The sequence below is a fragment of the Poecilia latipinna genome, unplaced genomic scaffold (genome assembly GCF_001443285.1).
Source record: "Poecilia latipinna isolate Pla-1442-1.1 unplaced genomic scaffold, P_latipinna-1.0 Scaffold477, whole genome shotgun sequence".
Lineage (NCBI taxonomy): Eukaryota > Metazoa > Chordata > Actinopteri > Cyprinodontiformes > Poeciliidae > Poecilia > Poecilia latipinna.
Window position 1 is genome coordinate 173,163 of NW_015113093.1, and position 21,125 is coordinate 194,287.

General features: G+C 39.7%; 1 protein-coding gene across 2 annotated transcripts; it reads right to left on the reverse strand.

The window, feature by feature from the left end:
* Positions 1–817: 817 nt before the first annotated feature.
* On the reverse strand, positions 818–20,404 carry thbs2a (thrombospondin 2a). 2 transcript variants are annotated; one of them, XM_015039614.1, is made up of 23 exons: positions 19,906–20,404; positions 19,399–19,467; positions 18,596–19,149; positions 18,318–18,402; positions 16,012–16,211; positions 14,960–15,100; positions 14,784–14,877; positions 14,272–14,442; positions 12,464–12,640; positions 10,794–10,967; positions 10,328–10,455; positions 10,074–10,226; positions 8,874–9,092; positions 8,675–8,782; positions 8,006–8,165; positions 7,786–7,904; positions 7,468–7,702; positions 5,593–5,820; positions 5,193–5,464; positions 4,932–5,029; positions 4,712–4,851; positions 2,667–2,697; positions 818–2,341 (listed from the first exon to the last, which is right to left on the reverse strand). In XM_015039614.1, the coding sequence occupies exons 2-23, from the start codon at positions 19,460–19,462 to the stop codon at positions 2,338–2,340; spliced, it is 3,555 nt and encodes a 1,184-aa protein (XP_014895100.1). In that variant the 5' UTR covers positions 19,463–19,467; positions 19,906–20,404; the 3' UTR covers positions 818–2,337. The 2 variants fall into 2 exon arrangements, with proteins under 2 accessions (XP_014895100.1, XP_014895101.1); XM_015039615.1 differs by lacking the exon at positions 2,667–2,697 and having other exon boundaries at positions 19,906–20,403.
* Between the last annotated feature and the right edge of the window lie 721 nt (positions 20,405–21,125).

Consider the following 21,125-nt stretch of genomic DNA (forward strand, 5'->3'; position numbering starts at 1 on the left):
TTTAAGGTATCTGTTATTTCTGCCCAGTGAAATTGGACAACTTTTCAACAGTGATGGTTAATCACAGTTAATTTATGATTTAACAACTGCTTCTAGACATAGGGCCAGGTTAGTTTGAGCTGACTTTTAAATAAAGTTAGTCTAGAAAAAAAAATGCTTTTGGTATTTACTAAAGCTGACTTTGTTTGATATTAAAATTTGTTTCAGGATCTGAACAGGCAGAAAAATAAAGGACAACTGCACTAACTGATTTAATTAACTCCTGTTTAATTTCTGATGAGGACTGAAATATTTGGTACATTTTTTTTTAAATAGACAAGAGTTTGGGAAAATTTTAGTTATGCTTGTTTCAAAATCAAAACAGTCATAGTGCTAAAGCAAAGCATTATAAAACAGTAATTAGCTCTAATAAAAATGAATAAAATTTATTCCTTTTATGTGTCACTACCAACCAGATGTTTTGGAAAATTGTCAGACTTATTGGTCTGCTATTTGTAACGATTTTCGGAAGAAACCCGTAGGAAAAGGAGAAAACAGGATCATCTTTAAGGATGTTTTAAGCAGTGTGAATAAAGTGCACAGCAGTTTAAGCTCAGAGGAAGCATCTGACCTGATCTAATGCACAATACTTTATTGCTTCCAGTCAAATTTATTTCAGACAAATTTACAACCCATCCTGACTAATAGACACAGGCTTTGCCAAATCATCCATATTGGCCATTCGCAGTACTAAGTTTGGTTTATTTATTTATTTTGTGCTGCCAGCCCAATATGACTTATTGGGTCTAAATAAAGGAGCAAAATCCCAACACTTCTCTTTTAAACACACCGTTCATTCATTATATGAGCTGAAGAGACATAATCTGGATATTTGAAGAAAGTGTTTTAGGAAAGTGAAACACTTCTTGTTTGTAAAATTATTCATCAGCCAATTTCAGTTTTTAGTCATATGTTCAACAAAATGGTATAAAATGGTTTATTTGTAAACAGAACAATCCAAATTTGTAAAAATGTCTATGTAACATCACAGAAATAATAATAATAAAAAAAACATTTACACTTTGTGCATTGCAAATCTCAAGTAAAAGAAGAAGACGGAAAGCAAGCAGGGAAGAACATAAGAAATACACAGACTAATGCCAATCAACTGAGTCACTGTCATGATCCCAAGCCACACTGTACAGTTACACTTTGTCTTTTGAGACCTTCATATGGAATCATTTCATTCAACACTGTAAGGGTCCACATATCCAATGATAATGCTAAAAAATACAACATAGGAGTGTAAAACTACTTGCAACAATACGTCTTTACAATCTTTCATTTTTAAGACTTTACCACAAAATGTAATGACCCTCAGATTGTCAGGTGCATATAAGTGATCTGTTAGGCAGCACCAGACTTACCGGGGAACAGGCACTTCAGGAAAAAAAACTGTAGCAGCCAGTTTTGATGATTAAACTCATATAGACAGAGATAAACATACATATCACTTTGATGTCTTAAACTGAACAACCACAACTAATATACCTTGTCACCAAGGTATGAAAATGATCATTTCTAAGCAACTTTCAAAAAACAGTCCCTCCGACAGAAGTGACAGAACACTTAAAAATCTTCAGATATTTGTGGTATGCTATCTTGTTTGTGATATTGAACTATATATCAGTGTAAACAAATAAATAAAACTATTTACAAACTAGCACAAATGCAAAAAAATAAAAAATACAGGCTGAGCCTAAATAATTTACAAAAGAAATTATAGTACAGACTTAGTATAAACATCTTTTGCATTGCTGAAATCAATCACTGTAGTTTCCCATTTTAAATCACATTCATCATAAGAAGAATGATGAGAAATAGTGTTGATTATGGTTTTAGTTAGCTGGTTGGTTTATGTTTTGTCAGACAGAGCTCTGACAGATGACTGACCAACAGCTGAGTAAAAACAAAAGAACATCTGTCAATAGAAATCACTTACATGTCAAAGCGAGAAGGCAAATGCAGGGAATCACGAATAATTGATTCCCTTGTAAGTGATTCTCCATCAAGTGGTCACACAATAAAGATAAAGATGTAGAATAGGTACATTTTTTATTTTTTTGATATTCTGCAGAGGCTTTTTAAGCATGTTTACTATGCTCAGTTTCTTCCCATGAATGGAAAAATTGCATAAGGGAAACTGAAATCTGCCATGATGTCATTTCCTGTCAACGTATTAAGGCGAAGGATGCCTGTATGCAAAGTCTTATTTATGTCCAGATGGCTTCACTGGTGACAGGGTTCAATTGGAAAACTTCTTGCCGTCGTCCATCTTCTGTATGTCATATAACTCAATTATCTGCAAGAAGATTTGAGAGACAACTATAGTTAGTACTGAGTTCACGGTAAAGCCTCCACATTGAAAAGCGACAGAATGCAGAAACAACATGTGCACTGTGGGCATTAGGAAGCGTGTCTTCAGCAACGTGGCTGTGATTGTGAATAAGTGCCGCAGGCTCATTTTCCACAATTTAGCAACTTGGCACTCAGCATAAGATCCTTGGACTGACGCACAAGGCCTTTCACAATGCAGCTGGGGCATTGTGCATGGGCAAGCTGACAAGCAGAAACAGCAGTTTTGTTCTTGCAACAACAACTCAACACACAAACCCTTTCCCCATTACCTGATGAACACTGTTGGGAACTCCGGTTTATCTGAAGTTTGGAAAACATATTGATTGTTTACAAAATGTTCTTTGCATGCAAGAAACAATAACAGTTCACACAGAGATGAGAAACAATTAGGAATTTAGACTCTGTAAAAAAAAAAAGATAAAATAAAATATCCCTAGTCTTTTGTTATCCATCTTTGAAAATGAAGGTGGTTTGGCAAAAAAAAATATATACATATATATTTGACTTGTTTTGCTCATTACACAAGAGAAAAGAAATGAAACGAGCTGATTCTTGTAGCCATTTCAGGAAAGTTTGCTCTAATCCTCATTTCAGCTGATGATTGAGGAGTTTCTTTCATACCCATGCCATTTATTAACTCTCAGCCAGCTGTTGGTGGATTTACTGGTTTGTTTTTGAGTCACTGTCACACAGCAGAGTCAAGTTCTGCTTCGGCACAGTTTTTTTGTTTTTACAGATGAACTCGCACATTTTTTTTTCCTCAAACACCTTCTGGACCACTGTAGAGTTTATAGCTGTGAGGTAGTCAGGTGTTACTCCAGTAAAACATCTTCAAACAATGATACTTTCAGCTCTGTTCTTCACGATAGGTGTGACGCCTTTATCCTGGAATGTTGCATTTGGTTGTTTCCAAACATGTCCAAATAATGAAGGCTTAGACTCATCTCTACGTTATTTCTAAGTCTTAGTGTTCATGTCAAACTTTAGCATTTGTGGAGACTTCCCTCTAACCATCACACAGAACCATGTATCAAATGTGGAAAAGCTTCTTCAAAATGAAGAGTAGCCATTTTCTAATGTTCATCGGATGAGATACACCACATTGTCCAGATTTATTTAACATTAGAAGTTGCGTGTATTTATTAGATTTTATAGATAACATTGACATGTCTTGTCTCACTTACTTTGATTTCTCAATATTGTTGAAAATGATTTTAAATATCCACATGTCCAGCTATGTTAACAAAGCAATACAGACCTCAATGTTTTCACACGGCAGTTTCTCAGTGTTTACTTTTCTCACTTTTCAAAATAAAGAATAACTGACTACTTTCTGACTCATGTCAGAAAAGGCGAACTTTCCCACAGGCAGGTTCTTAGTGTCCTAATTAAGCATTGGCTGATTAACAGGATCAAGGGATACAGAAGTTTAATAGCTCCAAATTTTCAAAACTGTTTACTCCCTTACACCATTCCTTCAGTTTAAAGTTCTTCTAATGAGATGCTGGAAAAAAAAGTGTTGAAGTTTTCTCCAACTGTACATGTTGCTACTGGCTTAATGAAGGCTATTGCACCTTTTTTTTTTCCTTCTCCCAAATACAAGAAAGACAAATTCAGCCTTGTTTATATCCAATTGTAAAAAAAAACAAAAAAACAATGACGGTGTGGAAACTAAAGGAACGTCACCCATCATTTTTATAAAGCTGTTCAAAACTGCAGCTGGAAAGCTAAGGGCATCATATCTCAGCTGAGACAGGAGTCTCCATCCAAGTAAACAGACCATATAATTAACCAATTATAGAGGTTTGTTGTACTTGTGTTATTTTGTAAAGAGCAGAAAGGCAAAATTGGATCATATTTCATACACTAGGTTTTCCAAAGCGACAGCCAAATTTAGGAGTTTTCTTTCTCTTTTTGTTTTGCTCTTAAGTTTGTGTATCAGAATAAAAAAAAATAAAAATTTCAATGACTGTTGCTTTGGTGAGCTTAGCGACAGTCAGAATAATTGGGATTTAAAAGCATAATTTTAAATGTGTGTAAATATCCTGATACAGTAAAATTGTGGTCGATTTTTTTCAAGGTTATCATACCTCATATTCCTAATTATTAACAGAAAAACATCGGGTGGGCAGCCCTTATGTCTGGCTGTGTCTCTCTATGGTTAATTAATCTCAAGTTGTAAACTAGCCATCTGACAAATTAAATAACTAAATATCCATGAAATGACAGCCTTACAGTAAGATTTAAGATACCCAGATAATTCAAAGCTCACAAAATGTTTTGTTTGGCAAACATGGTTATGGTTCCAACTTACCTCTGCACTCATATTTGAGGTCGGAGAAGAAAACCAACTCTTGGGAGAAGACAAAGAGGCCTAACCTGCCTCCGGCAAATGTCTTGTCATAAACTGGTCCTGAGTCAGCCATGATCTGTTTCCCTTCATATACCACAACCCTAAAGAGAACAACAAGCCATGACATTAACACATAAACATGATGTTAAAAGAATACAGGCAGGTAAATAGGTTGCCCTACCTTATAAAGCCAGTCTTGGGTCTATGGATGAGATGCCACCGGTAAGCTGTGTAATCCTTCCAACCAATGTTTTTGGGGTCATGCCACAGAGTGCGCACCTATGTAAAGTATTAATTCGACTTTTGAAACAGATTTCACTTTGTGCTGCTTTATCAAATAAAATACATTACAGTTTGGGTTTATGACCAGGCAAAATATAGAAAAGAACCAAGAGCTGTGACTACATTTGTAAGTCATTACAGCATTTGGATGAGATCCTACCTGTCCGGCGGTGTTCCCCGTATGCCACAGAGCGTTCCTGAGGTTTTCCCCAGTTCCTGTGGTTGAGTTGACAACTTTAAGCGAAACGCCAGAGATGCCAAAGGCTTTGGATGGTTTGTCCTCCCAGTAAGTCTGTGTGATCTGCTTCCACATCACAACGTAAAAGCGCCCGCTTGACTGATAGCCGAAGACAAAGCCAGCATAGTCGTCATCTCTGTCTGTGTTCACATACATGGTTCCACTAAAGTCCACTGCATTGAACTCATCAAAACCTGCGGGAGGAAAACAGATACGATACATTCTTGGGACTCTACAGAGCCAAGAGGGTTTCTTTTGGAAAGCAGTGCGTCAGAATGAAAGGCTTGTCTGACGGCAAATATTTTGCATGTGTACTGCTCACCAACTGCGATGCCTGGATCAGAGTTTGCAGTCTGAACCAGTTCTTTGCCCTGGTGCCTGACCACCCAGTTGGGATCAATTTGAGTTGTTCCCTTTGGATCCAAGTGGACCATCTGGAACTTCCTGAAGTCTGTAATGCTAATGGCATTGTTCTCTGGACACACGTCGAGGATATCCGGGATGCTGTCATTGTCAAAGTCGTCTTTGCACGCGTCCCCTCTTCCATCACCTGTTTTGAATGAAGCAATATTTAAAAAAAACATCAACAAGGGTGACCTACTTTTGAATAGGTTTGAAAAACAGCTGTACGCTGATGTAAGTATCCCAACACTCCCACTACTGAGGAACATTCGTAAGTTAAAATGAAAAATGGATGGAAAAATAACAATTCCTCCCAGAAAAGGGGGCTTTCAAACCCAGGCCAAGTATACTAAGGCAAATGCTTTTTTTCTTGTTGTGACAATTTCCACAAGTATTACTAACATACAGCCTGACGTATGTTGGAGTTGGACTGCGTGCCGGGAAAGCGGGGATGAAAATAAGCCAGTAGTTAGGAAAGGAGCACTAGAAGGAAGTAACCAGCTTCCTTTTGTCAGCAGCTTTGTTACTGTCCTAGTGAACCAAAATGGTTCTATCAAATTAACACTATCTGACAAGCTTTACAGAGCGCAAAGGCATCCTCTCCAGAGCTTTCCTACTCTGTGGTCTGTTTCCATTTACAGACAGCTGTACAAACTCCAGGTAACCCTGCTTTAAATGGGGCTCTTTGGATTAATCACGAGGAAAGCTGAAAGGAAATAAAAACTTCACAACCTGGCATGTACCCCTCTGGCCCGCTAGGCCATGCAGAATGACATCACTCGTGCCGACTAAGTTGTCGACTTTTTCCACAGCCTCTGTACTTCACACCTGCTGCAGGGAAACTAATTGCTGAGCATCAGGGAGAACTCAAAACCTCACTGGGTAGTGAGAACAAATAGCGACTACGTGGAGTTTGGAAGAGCAGGACTAGAAAATACTGGAGCATGCATGTTTAGCTACACGGTGTATAACCAGATTATAAATAGAAGAAAAACAATGAGGTATTTGGAGGAGCCATCCATCATGCAAGAAATTATAGTAATAACACTGACCGAGTGTATGTTTTAGTTAGAGTTTGCACAGGAAACAACCCAATTGTGTGAAAACCAGGATGGAGCTTTTATGGATGCTTTATTTAAGCAAAACTCCACTTTCTCCTGCTTTTCTGCATGCCGACATAATTACATATATACTCGAAAATACATTTACTTAAAGGGGACACTAGAATTCATGTAATTTAAAAGCGAAAGATGGAAGATAATAATTTGGAGTGTTAAAAAAGACAAAAACAACCCACAAAGATTTTGTCGAGATCATAAATTAACAAAAAAATATTAGAAATATTATTCTTCAGATTTTTTTAGATTGAGATTAATAAATCAGAATCATGAGGCTGATCACTGACAAATTCGTAAACTTTTGACCTGGTGATCCAGATTTCAGCCAAATTTCTTTTCTAAAGAAGCAAGTTGGGTTAGCATTGCTAGAACTACTTAGATTTCCCTGAAGAATGTAGGTGTTCCACATAACTCCAAAAAAAAAAAAAAAAAAAAGCAAACACTTTGAAATTCAGCAAGTTAAACGATAGCCAAATTTGTAAAGTTTTCCCTCACAGTAAGCCTTCCTGCTATCTGCTAGAAGTCTTGCTCTCTCTCACTCTTCCACAGTCTGAATGAACTGCTGGCACTCCCTCGGTAAGAATTTCCAGGAGTGACCTGCTGAACGAATGTAGCCTTCGCACATCTGGAACATGCTTCAACTGGAATGTTAAATCATTTAAAGGCCACATCCTCACCGTCGGCATCCTCCTGGTCTGGATTAGGCGTCAGTCTGCAGTTGTCCTTGTCATCAGCTATGCCATCATTGTCATCATCATAGTCACAGGCGTCTCCTTTTCCATCCTTGTCATGATCTGCCTGGTTGGCATTGGCCACATAAGGACAGTTGTCCAAATTATTCTGATGGCCATCTTCATCAATGTCCTGATTATTATCGCACTGGTCTCCAACCAGGTCATTATCCACATCAGTCTGTTGAGCAGATACAAATATAGTCATTGATACTTCACATACCTACTATGTGGTTTCATTCTTTGCAGTGCAGGATGTACTACCTGGTCAGGATTATGAAGCAACGGGCAGTTGTCACACTGGTCACCAACCCCATCCATGTCTGTATCCTTCTGGTCAGTGTTGTACACATAGGGGCAGTTATCGTTTTCATTCTGAATTTCTGTGAGAAAAAATGTGCTATTAGAACATGCAATTTTATTTTAGTGCATGGATTTAATAGTCAGTTGTGCTTCAGTTCAAAAACAAGCATGGCCAGTTTACCATCTCCGTCAATGTCCACAGCACAGGCATCGCCTTCACCGTTATGGTCGGTGTCTATTTGTGCAGGGTTGTGCTCATAGGGACAGTTGTCACAGCGGTCACCTACTTCGTCCTTGTCAAAGTCAAATTGGCGGGGATTGTAAAGGAGGGGACAGTTGTCCTGTGCAGGGAAGAGTGTGTTTGTTAATGTATGTTTCTTGTAAATCTTTAAGCTCTTATTGCTCATCCAGACACAGAACATAGAATGTAATATAAAATAATAACCCTCACAAGACCTGTTTCTGATTTCAAAAGTAATATTACATTGATTTGTTAGAGAGCAATATAATTTATGCTTATTTTATTTTAATAATTTAAAGATTATCCAAAGACATTAATTCATTATCTGCTTGAAGTCTTACTCTATCTAGTTCTTCAGAACCACAGAAATGTTTTGCATTTTATTGAAACTAGATACTATCCACTCCACATCACAACGCACTGTGGTTCATTTTAAGTTAAGCAAAGTTTTCCTTTCTTTCACATTTCATTTAGGTCGTTGCTCACCTGAGCAGAAATGTGAGGTTGCAACTGGGTTCTGCCAAATATAATCTAACTTATCATGAGTCCTCTTACGTTTTCCGTGGTAATAATTGTTAGTAATAGTAAAAGTTTATAAAATTCTCATACTCGTTCGTCCATAATTCCATCGTTGTCATCATCCTTGTCGCAAGCGTCTCCTTGTCCATCCTTGTCAAAGTCTTCTTGTCCAGAGTTTGGTAGGTTGGGACAGTTATCCTGAAAGGGTTACAAGAAGTTCACAAGATTCATCAGCTGAATTTCGTGTCACAGCGTGGAGGGCAACTCCCAAACTAGTCACTCAAAATACCTTTTTGCAGTGGTATGTACTGTTGGCACTGCAGACCAGGTTCTGATTGGGCCATCCATCCAGGTCTGAGTCCTCTCCACACAGAAAGCCATCTCCAGCGTAGCCAGTGCGACACTCACATTTGTACATTGGGTCACTAAAGTGGCTGATGTATATACATTCAGCATATTTGTGACAGTTGTGGGTCTTTTCTTTACATGGGTTTTCTGGCTCACATACCTAACAGAACACAAACAAACGGACAAGAAGTGGAGGCGGTTTTATGAATACAGATGTTCAAGTTTACTTCAAAGAGCAACAGTTGCTGGCGTGGCCTGCACTGAAAAGATTCAATTATACTAATCATATTAAATCTCTGTAATCACTGTTGTTTATAAACAACAACCCTAAGGAGGGTCCACTTCCAGGTACGATCGGTTTTATGAGATCCTTTTGGATTGCATCTCATGTTTGCAAGTACTGTTGCCTAATACAGCACACAGGTACACCACATCACCAGGGGATGAACTTTCATCCATTTTAGATACCACACAGTGAGTGCACCGAGGCCAAACGAACAGCATGATCCAGCTTTTAAACACATATGTGCAATGAAGCATTTTTATTCCCAATGATAAGATGGTTTTCAAAGTCAATGTGAAATCAGACAAGCATCTGCTGAGCATAAAGAGCATTACAAAGGGAAATAAAACATGACTGATTTTTTTTATTTTTTTAGTTTCCCATAAATTCTGGGATCAAAACAGCAAAAACAACAGTGTCCCTGTGGAGTGTGTTATCTACGGAATGTTCCAATACCTGTTCTAGAGATAAAACGTAACAGCTGTGACTTTTGTTTTTATAATATCGAACTCAAAAACAATTATAAGAACTGGGTCGGTCTGTTTCTGATCTTACCAGAAACCAGAGAGGTATGACATATGCTTATTGTTAGGAGTTACTCCAATCTACTTCGTCTTCTCCTCTGTCCTCAATCTTCTACTGGTGCTGATTTATTTATTTATTTATTTGTAAAGTTAAGTCATATTCACGTATAGTTGATGCTTTAGTCATAAATAAGTTTGGATCCGACACCAAAATACCAGGGATCTGCTCCTGGAAATCCATTCCTTCTCTTGTTTCACTTCTTCGAGGCTATCTATCAACCTAACAGAGATCAGCTAAAGACACTGACAACAAAAAAGTGCAACAAAAACTCACTTGTTTGTTTTTCCTGGCTGCCTCGACACCCATACCAAAGGGCTGTGTGCCTTTGTAGCGCTTTGGACAGGGCAGGCAATGGAAACCCGGGTCAGTGTTGACGCAGCGCTGTGCTCCACCCACTTTGTAACAAACATCAGACACCATGTCACACTAGAAAGGGAAAAAATGCATTGGCAAAATGAAAAATAAGAACCCAAATAAAGGAATTATGAGAAACCCACTGAGTACTTAAGAGGGTCTTTTGGTTTTACCTCATTAATGTCTTCGCAATGAGTACCGTTTCCACGAAAACCAGCAGGACAGGGGCCGCATTCCCAGGAGCCGTCTGCTGAGCTGCTGCAGTCGACCCCTCCAAAGCAAGGGTTGGACAAGCATCCATCTGTCAGAGAAGAGAGATGGGTGGAAACAAACAGCACAATGTGACATTTTGAAAATAAATCTCCAAACACATGGATTTTTTTTCCTAGTAGTCATAACAGACTTTGTTGATAATTCCTGGCAGTTTGGCAGCATCTTTGTGACACAACCTGAATTTATAGTCACTACATAATTCTAATAAATCAACTGCCACACCTCCTACAAAGGTATGGCAGTTGATCGTAACTTTGGTTTTTTCTTAAGCCAAAGTTACGATCTGAAGAAATTTTCTTGTTGTTTGCAAACCTGAAACCTGTTTTGGTAATAACTGAAAAAAAAAAAATGCTACGTTGAGCTCACCGATAGGACAGTCTTCCTTGTTGCAGCTGTCGCTGTCGGTAGCCTCTCCAATGCACTTCTTGCCACCATACTGAGGCTGAGGACTGTTGCACTCACGGGAACGACTTTTGATTCCTCCTCCACATGTTGCAGAACAAGTTGCCCAAGGAGACCACGGTCCCCAGCCCCCATCAACTACAAGGGAAAATAAATCACATATTAGTGCTCAACAAAAGCTGCAAACACTCATTTCTGCTTGTCTAAAGCATTAGAATAGATTTTGTCTACAATTAAATCATATTGTTCCCTTTATTCAGATATTCTAAATTAGGATTTTATTCTCTAATTTAATGTCAGATTATTTGTAATTATTAAGTAAAACTGGTCCACCTATGTTAGTCTTTGTACAAACTAGTTTACAGTTGGGCTAGAGATTAAGTCCCCCGTTTTAGCTCTGAGGATTTGCACCATTAATCTTTACCAAGTTTTTAAAAACTAACCTCAACCTTCATAGAAGGAATGAAACATTTCTTGAATTACTGTTTTCATTTAGTAATAAATAAGCCACCATGCATTTGCAGTGGGTAAAAAAAAACATCAATTTGATTATGAAGCCACTATCACACTGATAGGACATGGAAAGCAAAGCTTAAAGAACATTTTCTATTTACCCTAAAATAGCTGGAATTCACAGAAGAAAGGGAAAAAAAAGTTGATATTCACTCAATTAAGAAAGCACTTTTAGCCCTGACAAAACAGATAACTAAAACTAAGCTTCTTAGGCAAAAGCACGGCAGTGGCAGCATCGTGGTGTGGTAACACGTTGACATTGGTCAAAATCAAATCAGTTATGGATATTATTAAATAGATCAAAGTCCTTGAGGTGAAGCTGTTTTACATAGGGTTAGGGCACATACCTTGGAGAGGGACAGAGATTTGTCTTTCAACATGCCAGTGCACCCAAGCACACTGCTAAAGCAACAGCCTTAAGGGAAACATTTTAAGTTCCTGGAACGGCCCAGACCACAGGCTGAAGAAAAATTTGAGGTATGATTTAAATATTACTGCACAGCAGCTGCACCCATCAAGCTTGATGAAGATGAAGCAGCTGTGCCTTGATAAATGAGCAGAAATCCCAGTGACAAGATCTGCCAAATTTATAGTCATACTGATCTCTAACAGACTTCCAGCTGTAATTGGTGCAGAAGTTGACTCTAAAAAGTATTACCTAAGTGAATTTAATGATGTACAATAATTTTCTGTTCATCAGATATTTTTGTTAAAAACAAATAACATGTGTTGCAAGGGTAACTTCAGCATTTTTCTCTTTTATTTTAGTTCAATAGATGATATAAAGCCCATTAAGACACCCGTGTAAGAAATTTTAAGAGTGCTGTGAATTTTTGAAAACTCTGCCTTTTATCACTTAATCATTTTTCTATTTTTTTTTTTTTTTTAAACAAACAACTTTGCAGAAACAGAAATATGGACCCCGACGCTACAAAAGAAAACAAACTGAGCTTATTTTGCTCAAAGCTTCCTGACAGACTGACAGGAGCTCAGTCCAGAGCACATGGGGAATGTCGCCCTGAGGCGAGCCAAGGACTGAATGTTGGACATGTGAACACAGCAGACATTTCAAACAAAGATGCTTCTTTTTGAGAAATCTTTTCTTTAGCTAAAATACTCACTCGGACAAGGTTTGGCCGTGCAGCTCTGAGTCTCTCTCCCGCTCCCTTCGCAGTCTTTTCCACCCAGCTGCGGCACAGGAGCGTTGCAGTGGCGTATTCTGGTGATCTGCCCTTCTCCACAGGTCACCGAGCAAGACGACCAAGGCGACCACAAACTCCAACCCCCATCCTGGCGAACTGGGGATAGAGAGGAACACCTATCACGCAGACATCGCCACAATACATACATTTGATGCTGTGCTTTAGATTCACACCCATTTCTAGCTGTAAACAGTAAACATTGTGTGATAGCGGGAAAAGGCTGCCCACTTTGAAATGTGATGTTTACGCCACTATTTATGTCATCATAGTCAAACTCCTCTTCTTGTGGTTAGACTGTTTTCGTGCCTCACATACATCGTGAGTAATAGTAGCTCAAAGCAATCACAGATGATGGTCCAATATCCAATCAAATCCCATATTCAAAACTGTTGCCTATTCTAAAAATCAAGCTGTGAAAAGTATCTGCTTCTGCAAGAAGGAAAGAAAATGTTTGCATTTAAGTGTTTTAGATAGGCATAGGTGACACAAAAAGCAGTTTTAATAATGATTAATTCATTTATTGTGTGCAAAAAGCTATCTTAATTCACTAATGTGCTGGAAGATTTCCCAGCATGATTGACCTCTCTTAAGCCAGGCTTTTGAATTGGCCACTTCAAATCCTTAATTTGGATTTTTTTTTTCTGTTTTTTTTTTTTTTTTGAGCCCTTCAGAGGCTCAAAAGAAAAAAGGCTAGGTAATTCCTGGGTAATGTGCTCCACATCACTGTCCAGCAGTGTAAACAAGAATGGTTGAGCATCATCTGATGCTCAACCATTTGTTCCAAAAAACCTTTTTTTTTTCCCAAAAAAAAAAAAAAAAAAAAAGAGAGAGAAACAAGATCACTTCTGTACGAGTGATGAAAGCATTCATGGAGTAATTTTAGTAAACTAGCCACTTGTGGGAAGGTCCACCACTGTTTCAAGTTTTCTTCTGTTCTCCACAATGGCTCTCAGTGTCCCAATGCCTTAGAAATGGTTGTGAACATGTCAATGATGTTTATTTCTCAACTCTTCTTAAAAACGTTTTTAAGGCCAAGCATTCTTGATTCTACAGCTGTGTCTGGTTTCCAGACAAATGGGATGAATCACACTAAATGATTGATTTAGACAGGGGCGCTGGGTTGCACAGCTTTCATCCCTTAATAAATGCAACCATCATTTGAAATTCATTTTTACATCCACTCAAGTTTTCTTCGTGTGACACTAACAACGATTTGGTTATCTAAACAAGTCGAATAAAAAAAGGAAAACAACAAAAAGAACCCTTAAAGGGGGCATTATACAAAGAACATCCCAGTAAAAAATCCTATATTTTTTATATTTTTGCATGGGAGCCAGTGGTGAGTAATTGCACAGTGGAACACCCTCTTTGCCAATGATTTATTTGGAAGTATTTTTTGACAGAGCACACCCTTCAACTCAACGATGAGATCCAGTTCCTCACTCACACTCAGACGTACTGTGACAGATCCAAACTCATGAAGACGAAAGCTCAGCGTTTTGCACTTTGAAAGATTTAGTCTCGTCTCATAAATGAGCTGAGATGACTTTTTATGCCGCTCCATTATGTTCTCGCCTCCCCACATGTCATGCAAATGTTTTGTTTTCGATTAGTCAAAGTGGTAATGGAGCACAGATAATTCAACACAGACACAGTAATATCGCATCGCAAAGGCAGCCACTTCTGGATGAGGGCAATTTGGAGAAAAAATGAGTCAAGCTACTTACCGCGGCTGTCACATTTTCCCAAGCTGCACTTTCGGGTCTGGATAGATGGTCCGGTGCAGGGGTTACTGGTGGCATCGCATGAGCGACCCCTCTGTTGAGTTCCTATCCCACAAGTGACCGTGCATTCTGTCCACTCCGACCAAGGCGACCAGCCGTCTTCACTGTCTTTAGCTGGAAAAATCCACATCTGCTTATTGTATTTTATTATTTATTTATTTATTTATTGCATTTTAGTACTGGAAAAAGATCATAACTTCTTGCTTTCATTCTTTATGTCACTCTGTTTATCGAATGACTTCATCTGAAGAACCCACAGAAGCCATTCTTAGTGTCAATAAATATGTGGTTTACTCCCTCAGACAAACTGGCTGCAAGAGTCCTGTGCTATTAAAGCTCAACATGGACGGAATATTGTTTTTTATGGCACACGGCTGCATTAGTTTAGAAGAAAGAACATGGAGCAGGAGTTGCGTTCGTGTTTGCAACAACAAGAGTTTGTGCGAACTACTTACGCATGCAGACGGGGCAGCATTCTCCATCTATTAAAGAAGGGCTGGCGCAGGCCACTGGAGGGCATGTAATTTGGTGGCACACTATCTTGGACTCCTGGAATTAGCAGATCATAGAGTCTATCGAGTTTACAGACTTCAGCAGTAAATGTGTACTCTCCCGCATGAACTGGAATTACCTGGCATTTACATTTAGTGCAGCTGTCCACTACCCAATCTTCCTTGTCATCAAACAAGCGGCCGTCCTGCCAGCACATGTTTTTCTCTTTTGTGTCCTTCATTCTCCCAAGGGCCTCCTTCATGACTGTATTCTCCTCTGTCTGAACACATAGTAGCAGATCAAGAAGGACATTAGTCACAAACAATTAAGGCACGCTAATTATATAAAGGTGCATCTGGCTGTTGCAGATATGAAGATCAACTACAGACAAAACAATTATGTTAGGAACACGTGTTAGGGCAAATCATGGAAAGTGAGAAAGATCAGTCATCCAGCTGAGCGGTTGCAGTTACAACACTAGACTTCTTTTCTTTTTTCTTTTTTTTTCTCTCTTGCTTCTGAGCGAGCACAGCAGTAAAACCTCCTGCTTTCTTTTGCACAGTACAACCTCCAACCCACTTGGAGACCAGGGGATCTGTGGCTGGACTCCTTCAAACTTCGGGAACTGTCAGTCGATTAACCGCTGCCAAAGATTTGAGTGTTTCACTGTGCAAGCTTCCTCTTGAATCGGGAAACGGCAGTGTGCAGCACTAGAGTGTAAGACACCACTCGATCTGGAAGAGCCTCAGGGACCCTTTTCATACCAACCACTTTTTTTCCCCTAAGGTTCATGCCCACAGTCTCTCACTGCTGGGAGGCTCCCAGAGGAAACGCAAGAGCTGTTTAAACAAAGTCAGACATTAGACTGGACCGAGCCACTGCCAGGGGAACACTTCCTATGTCCACATGTAACATGTCATAAAATCTGCCTGACTCATGCTGCCACAGATACCAGAAGTCAAACGGGTTCAGTTGTCACAGGCCGCTCTATAAACAGTCCTGCGGCTTTGTGCCGTTTACTTTCAAACAAAACTAGGTTACCCAGTAACCCAATTTAAATGTCTTACGTTATGGATGTCACATTAAAGACTAGTTTGTTCCTTACAAACCTGTAATTTGAATTAATCAGTACAACTTTAGAAGCAAACACAGGAAAGGAATGTGCTTGGTCCAATCGGTTTCCCAACTTACCACTTTCTGCAAACCGTCAATGAGGTTACTGACAACCACACGCAGACCTTTCAGCTCTTGGAACATCGTGCTAAGTTCCTCACAGGAGCGTTCACACATATCTGCACCCAGGTCGTCAGTCTTTGGACCTATGATGTTTGTGGTGATGGACGGGCTTACATCCACAATCTCTGCGCTCTCTCTCAAGCCATTGTCATCGTCTAAAAGAGAGAGGCAGAAGAGATGTAAGCCGCTACAAGTCGGTGATGGGAAACACATTTGAGATCATTGTTGAAACATGAGGTTTATGATCTGCAGACAATGTGATTTCCTGTTTTGTAGGAGCAGGCCAAAAGACGACGTAATGCACAATATAGCTACTGCGATGCTTAATGCGCTAAAATCAGATGTGCAGTTTGTAGCTGTGTTTGATTTAAACAAGGATTAGCTTTCTGAATCTTTATGATTTCTAACAACAGTGATGGAGGATACAAGGCCCTGCTTCAGGAGAACTCTGACATAGGGAGACCTCTCCAACAAATTTACTTGAATTTTATCATATAATCTTAGTTAAGTCAGCGAAAATCTCTCAGTTACAGCCACTGGAACCTAATCCTTCAGTCCTTCTAGCTACTGGCCAATTTAAAGGGCAAAATGAGGCTAACTGCCAAGTTTTTTTTTTTTTTTGCACCGTCAACACATCTGTAGCAGGAAACCCAGCCAAGCATAACGTGTCTACCAGCTGGGATTTTTGCACAGACAGGTCACAGGACAAGGAGGCAGAAATACAAGTCTGCACAGCAGGAAAGGACATCTTTTCTGGGAGGAGTTTGCAGCGAACCTTATAACATAATAGCTGCCCGCATTCCCTCACAGTTTACACCTCCATTTCCCTCAGTTTACCTGTTTAAACTCTGAAGTTTAATTATATCGCAGCAGAGTTTGCGAATCCGTAATTTCCAGAATAAACAAGACGCATATCAAAAAGCTCTATGGAGCGCCTGTCGTCCTGCCAACACACAAGCACGTATCTGCTTGGATCTGGCGATGTAAATTGGTGAAGATTAACAGCAGATTGGGGACTCTAAATCAAAAAGTCATTCGACTTGCCCAGTGATGTCCCACAATGTTTTATTTCCTCCCCAGTCTGCTGGATCCATTTAAATCTCAGGAGGGCTTGTCTGTGAAAGCGTTTATGCATTCTCCCCTCTCCCTGATTGACATGCTGTGCTTTTTCAAAGCATAGCAAGGAAAGAATTCGACAGAGAGCGAAATGAGGGGGCTAATTTTAACGCTACTCATTAATGTCCGGTGTGTTGGCTTTTACGAGAGTGGTTTGTGCGGGTTTATGGGTGTCGTTTTGCATTAAACTCTCTGCCAAGGTGGAAGCTTGACTGGCACCAGTGAGCGTGCAGAAGATTTAAATGCCTTGGTGACATTTGTTAAACAAATAAACTCTTTCAAGCTGGAATTTAACACTTCTTGTGGCAACACATATGCAACGATCACTGGAACACAGGACATTCCTACTCAATGCGTGTGGACTCACAGTGCAATAACGCACCAAAGCATCGCCTTCCAGACCTGGAAACCTTGCAGTGTGTTGTAAAAGGTGCCTGTGTTTCAATTTGCTGTGTCTATATCTCCATAGCTGGTACTCTTGTGAGTCCCGCTAAAGATCATGAGGTCCTTATTTTAAATTGGGCCATGCTTCAGCTGAGAAAAGCAACCAAAGCAGCCAGTTTATGATCTCACCACGAATGTGTGTGTGTGTGTGTGTGTGTGTGTGTGTGTGTGTGCGAGCAGCTGGAAGTGGAAGCTCTGTGATCTGCAGTGTTGCCTTCACTTTTCCTCTTTTTCTATTTTCTTTCCCAGGATATTATTCCAAGTCCACTGCCAATGGAAATAAATGTAAGCATCTGCATCTCTTTTTGTTCAGCGCTCGACCTCGAGCCACTGTGTCAGTACTGCCGTTTCCACAGGCAACGGCGGGAGATCTTCGCCACGTATCTGCGAGCCTCTTTTTGAGCGACAAGAAAGTCCTTAGATTCATACAGTGGAGGTAAACTGGTTGCTGCGGTGGATACTTAACAAAACACAGACATCACATGTAAGGGTGATTGTATGGAAGGGAGTTGCATGTGAAGGAGTCTCCAAAGCACATCTGCAAGGGATCAGCCTCGAAACACTTTGCAGTTCTGATAAATTTGATTCACATTTTGGATTCAGAAAGATCTCAACTTCCACAGAATGCCAGGAACCTTTAGATAAATACTACAAGGCTTTCTTCTTTTTTTTGTTTTTCCAAATAAACACTTGTCTCTCACCTAGTCTTGTGACTTCACAGTCTCTACTAAGGAGGACGTCTTCCACTGATGTATCGAAGATGAAGCGCACATTCTGAATGAGGCCCTGTTAGACAAAAAAACAACAACAAACTTGTCGTTAATGCCGTTATTAAATCTTTTGGTGGAAGAACTCTTTCTAGAGGTAAAATAAGTTTTTACCAATTCTGATCACAACTTTTTATCATTGACCCTCTTCTGAATTGTTTCTCATGCAAGACAACCATAATTCTGATCTCAGAAGACTCTCTCCATCTTACCCTGAAGTGGTTCTCACGAATTGATCCCTTTGCCACATACATTCGGCTCCCATCGGCCTGAAGGTGTTCATAGAAGGGCTCGTCCAGGATGAAGCTGTCGATCAAGCTGCAGCCCACAAACAGATTTGCGTTTTCCCCATGAATGTGAAGTGTGATGTTCTTCCACTGCGAGTCGGCCAGGTCCACGTCCTCGAACGAGACCACGTTCTGCGAACCGTCCACCCAGTACACCAGGTCAAGGGTGTTGGCCCGTCCGTTGGAGACGATCTCGAACTGCCGCCGGCCGTCGGGGCCCTCCAGGCCGATCAGGGTGCCCCTCGAGGAGCGATCCTGGCGGATGCTGGCGATGAACACAAAGCCCTCGTTGTTCTGGATCTGCTGTAGTATTTGTTTCAGTATGGGGGCGCTGACTGGGGGCAGGTGGTCAAAGCGGATGAAGCGGTAGGCAGGGAGATCAGAGTATTGGCCCCGGAACTGTTTGGCCCCCAGAGTCTTGCGTGTAATGTGGCTGATTTCAAACAGGTCAAATGATGTTTCATCTTCCTGCTCTCCATCTTGAAATCAGTAAATGAAGGGATGAAAATAGGAAATCAAATTACTATTGGGGATTAATGAAGGTCCATGAAGTTTTTAAAATTTGCAATTACGGATTCTAATCAAAACCAGCAAACCTGTCAATAATAGAATAACTAATCGTTTTTCGAAAGGAAGCAAAGTCTTGTAGTCTTAGTATTAATATTAGACATAATTAAATCAGTGTGGATAACTTAAAATAAATAAATGATCTATAAATATCTACTTACCTTGGGGTGTTACTTGATGGAATGTGGATATGAACAACAAGAGGAGACTTCTCCTGAGTATCATATTTCCTTCATAAAACAAAGATATTTTATTAGCTTTTGCTGTGCTTACTTAGTCCAACATTCAGTTTCATTTTGATTCAATGTTTTATCTCTTTGTCAGCTTTTCTGGTAAGAAATTATACAGTACGCTGCAGTAGATGAAGATTAATTCAAAAATCCATGGAAATAAAATTACATTTAATATAATTTTAATGTATTGATGTCCTTCTCTCAATTAAATATAAAAGAAAGAATTACATAAAGGGAAAAGTAACTATGGATAATTGTGCGGTTATATTTCAAATATAATCCGACGTACTTGAACTATACAGTTGTCTAGAAATCATTTTCATTACTAAAAAGCATCAAAAGTCGGCTTTTCGGGCTTTATTTTTAGATTAAAACATCAATCAAACCATAAGGGCAAAGAGTTCAAGATAAATCCGTTCATGAAGCTTAACTTACCTGGTGAATTAAATTATTTATTTTTTTATTTATTTTTTTCCAAACGCGGACTTATATCCACCCGCAAAGCAAAAGCCGAATCGCTCAAACTGAAACGGAAGCAGCTTATTTTATAGTTAGAACCCAGGACGAAATGAATGAGATGCGGTATTTCCTGCAAACTCCGTGCGTGAAAAAAAAGCCGCTCCACAAGTCCACCTTGTTCCGCTACATCCAGTCTGGAGGAGTCGAGGCACGGCAGTGACTGGGGCTCCCGCTCCTCTCTCTCCCCTCTTATATATTTAGAGGCTTGCAGGAGAGCTCGTCCGTCACCGTCTCTCCAAGATGAACGGTTTGCGGTGGGTTGTCATGAGATAGTTACATAAAGGAAATCTTCCGATAGCTATTGCGTAAAGATCTCATCCGCACTCGAAGGGCCTGAATGTTGGACACGTGGCCCCTCCCCTGATGTCTTCCACCTTGATGCCCAGCTGGCTCCCTCCCTGCGAAGCCCTCATTCCCACTGTGCTGGCAGCTGAGTCACCGTCTCTCAAAGGAGCTCATTTAAAATAAACAGAGAAGCAGATTTGATTTTATGTACATCGCTAAAACAGCGCCAGAAACAGCAGGCTATTTCCGCCCCATAGGCTAATGCTGCTTTTCTTCTTTTTTTTCCCCCTTCCTTTTTTTTTTTTTTTATATCACACGTGCTTCATATCATTGACTATATTTTATTGGCATAAAAAGATAACCCTAGTTATCTTTATATTTAAAAGTATAGTTTCCTTGGGGAATCTATCCAAACCTTGAAGTTGAAGGTTTAACGTCATGAAAGCACCTCAATTGGATTTAAGTGCGCACTTTGCCAATGGCTGTTACTCATGTCTTCTTGAATTTCATTCGATTTAGGCATGTGTTTCTTTTTAGAAATCTTTTAGCCTTCTTCGTGTCATCAGACAGGTTCTCTTCCATGATCACGCAGGTGGCAGTAATGACAGTAAACCAGCTTGGGTGTGATTAGTGAAACTGAGCTCAGATTACCAAAAGAAAACTGACTTGATTATAATTGATGATTTAAAAGAGCACTTTTCAAACAAAGCTGAAGCTGAAATGGAAGTGTTTGTAAAACAAAAAACAAAAAAATTAAAACAAAACTAGATACTTCCCAAGAATTCTTCAGACATACCAAATACTTCAAACCCTACAATTTAAATGGGTGTGATTTCTTTCTACCAAATGCA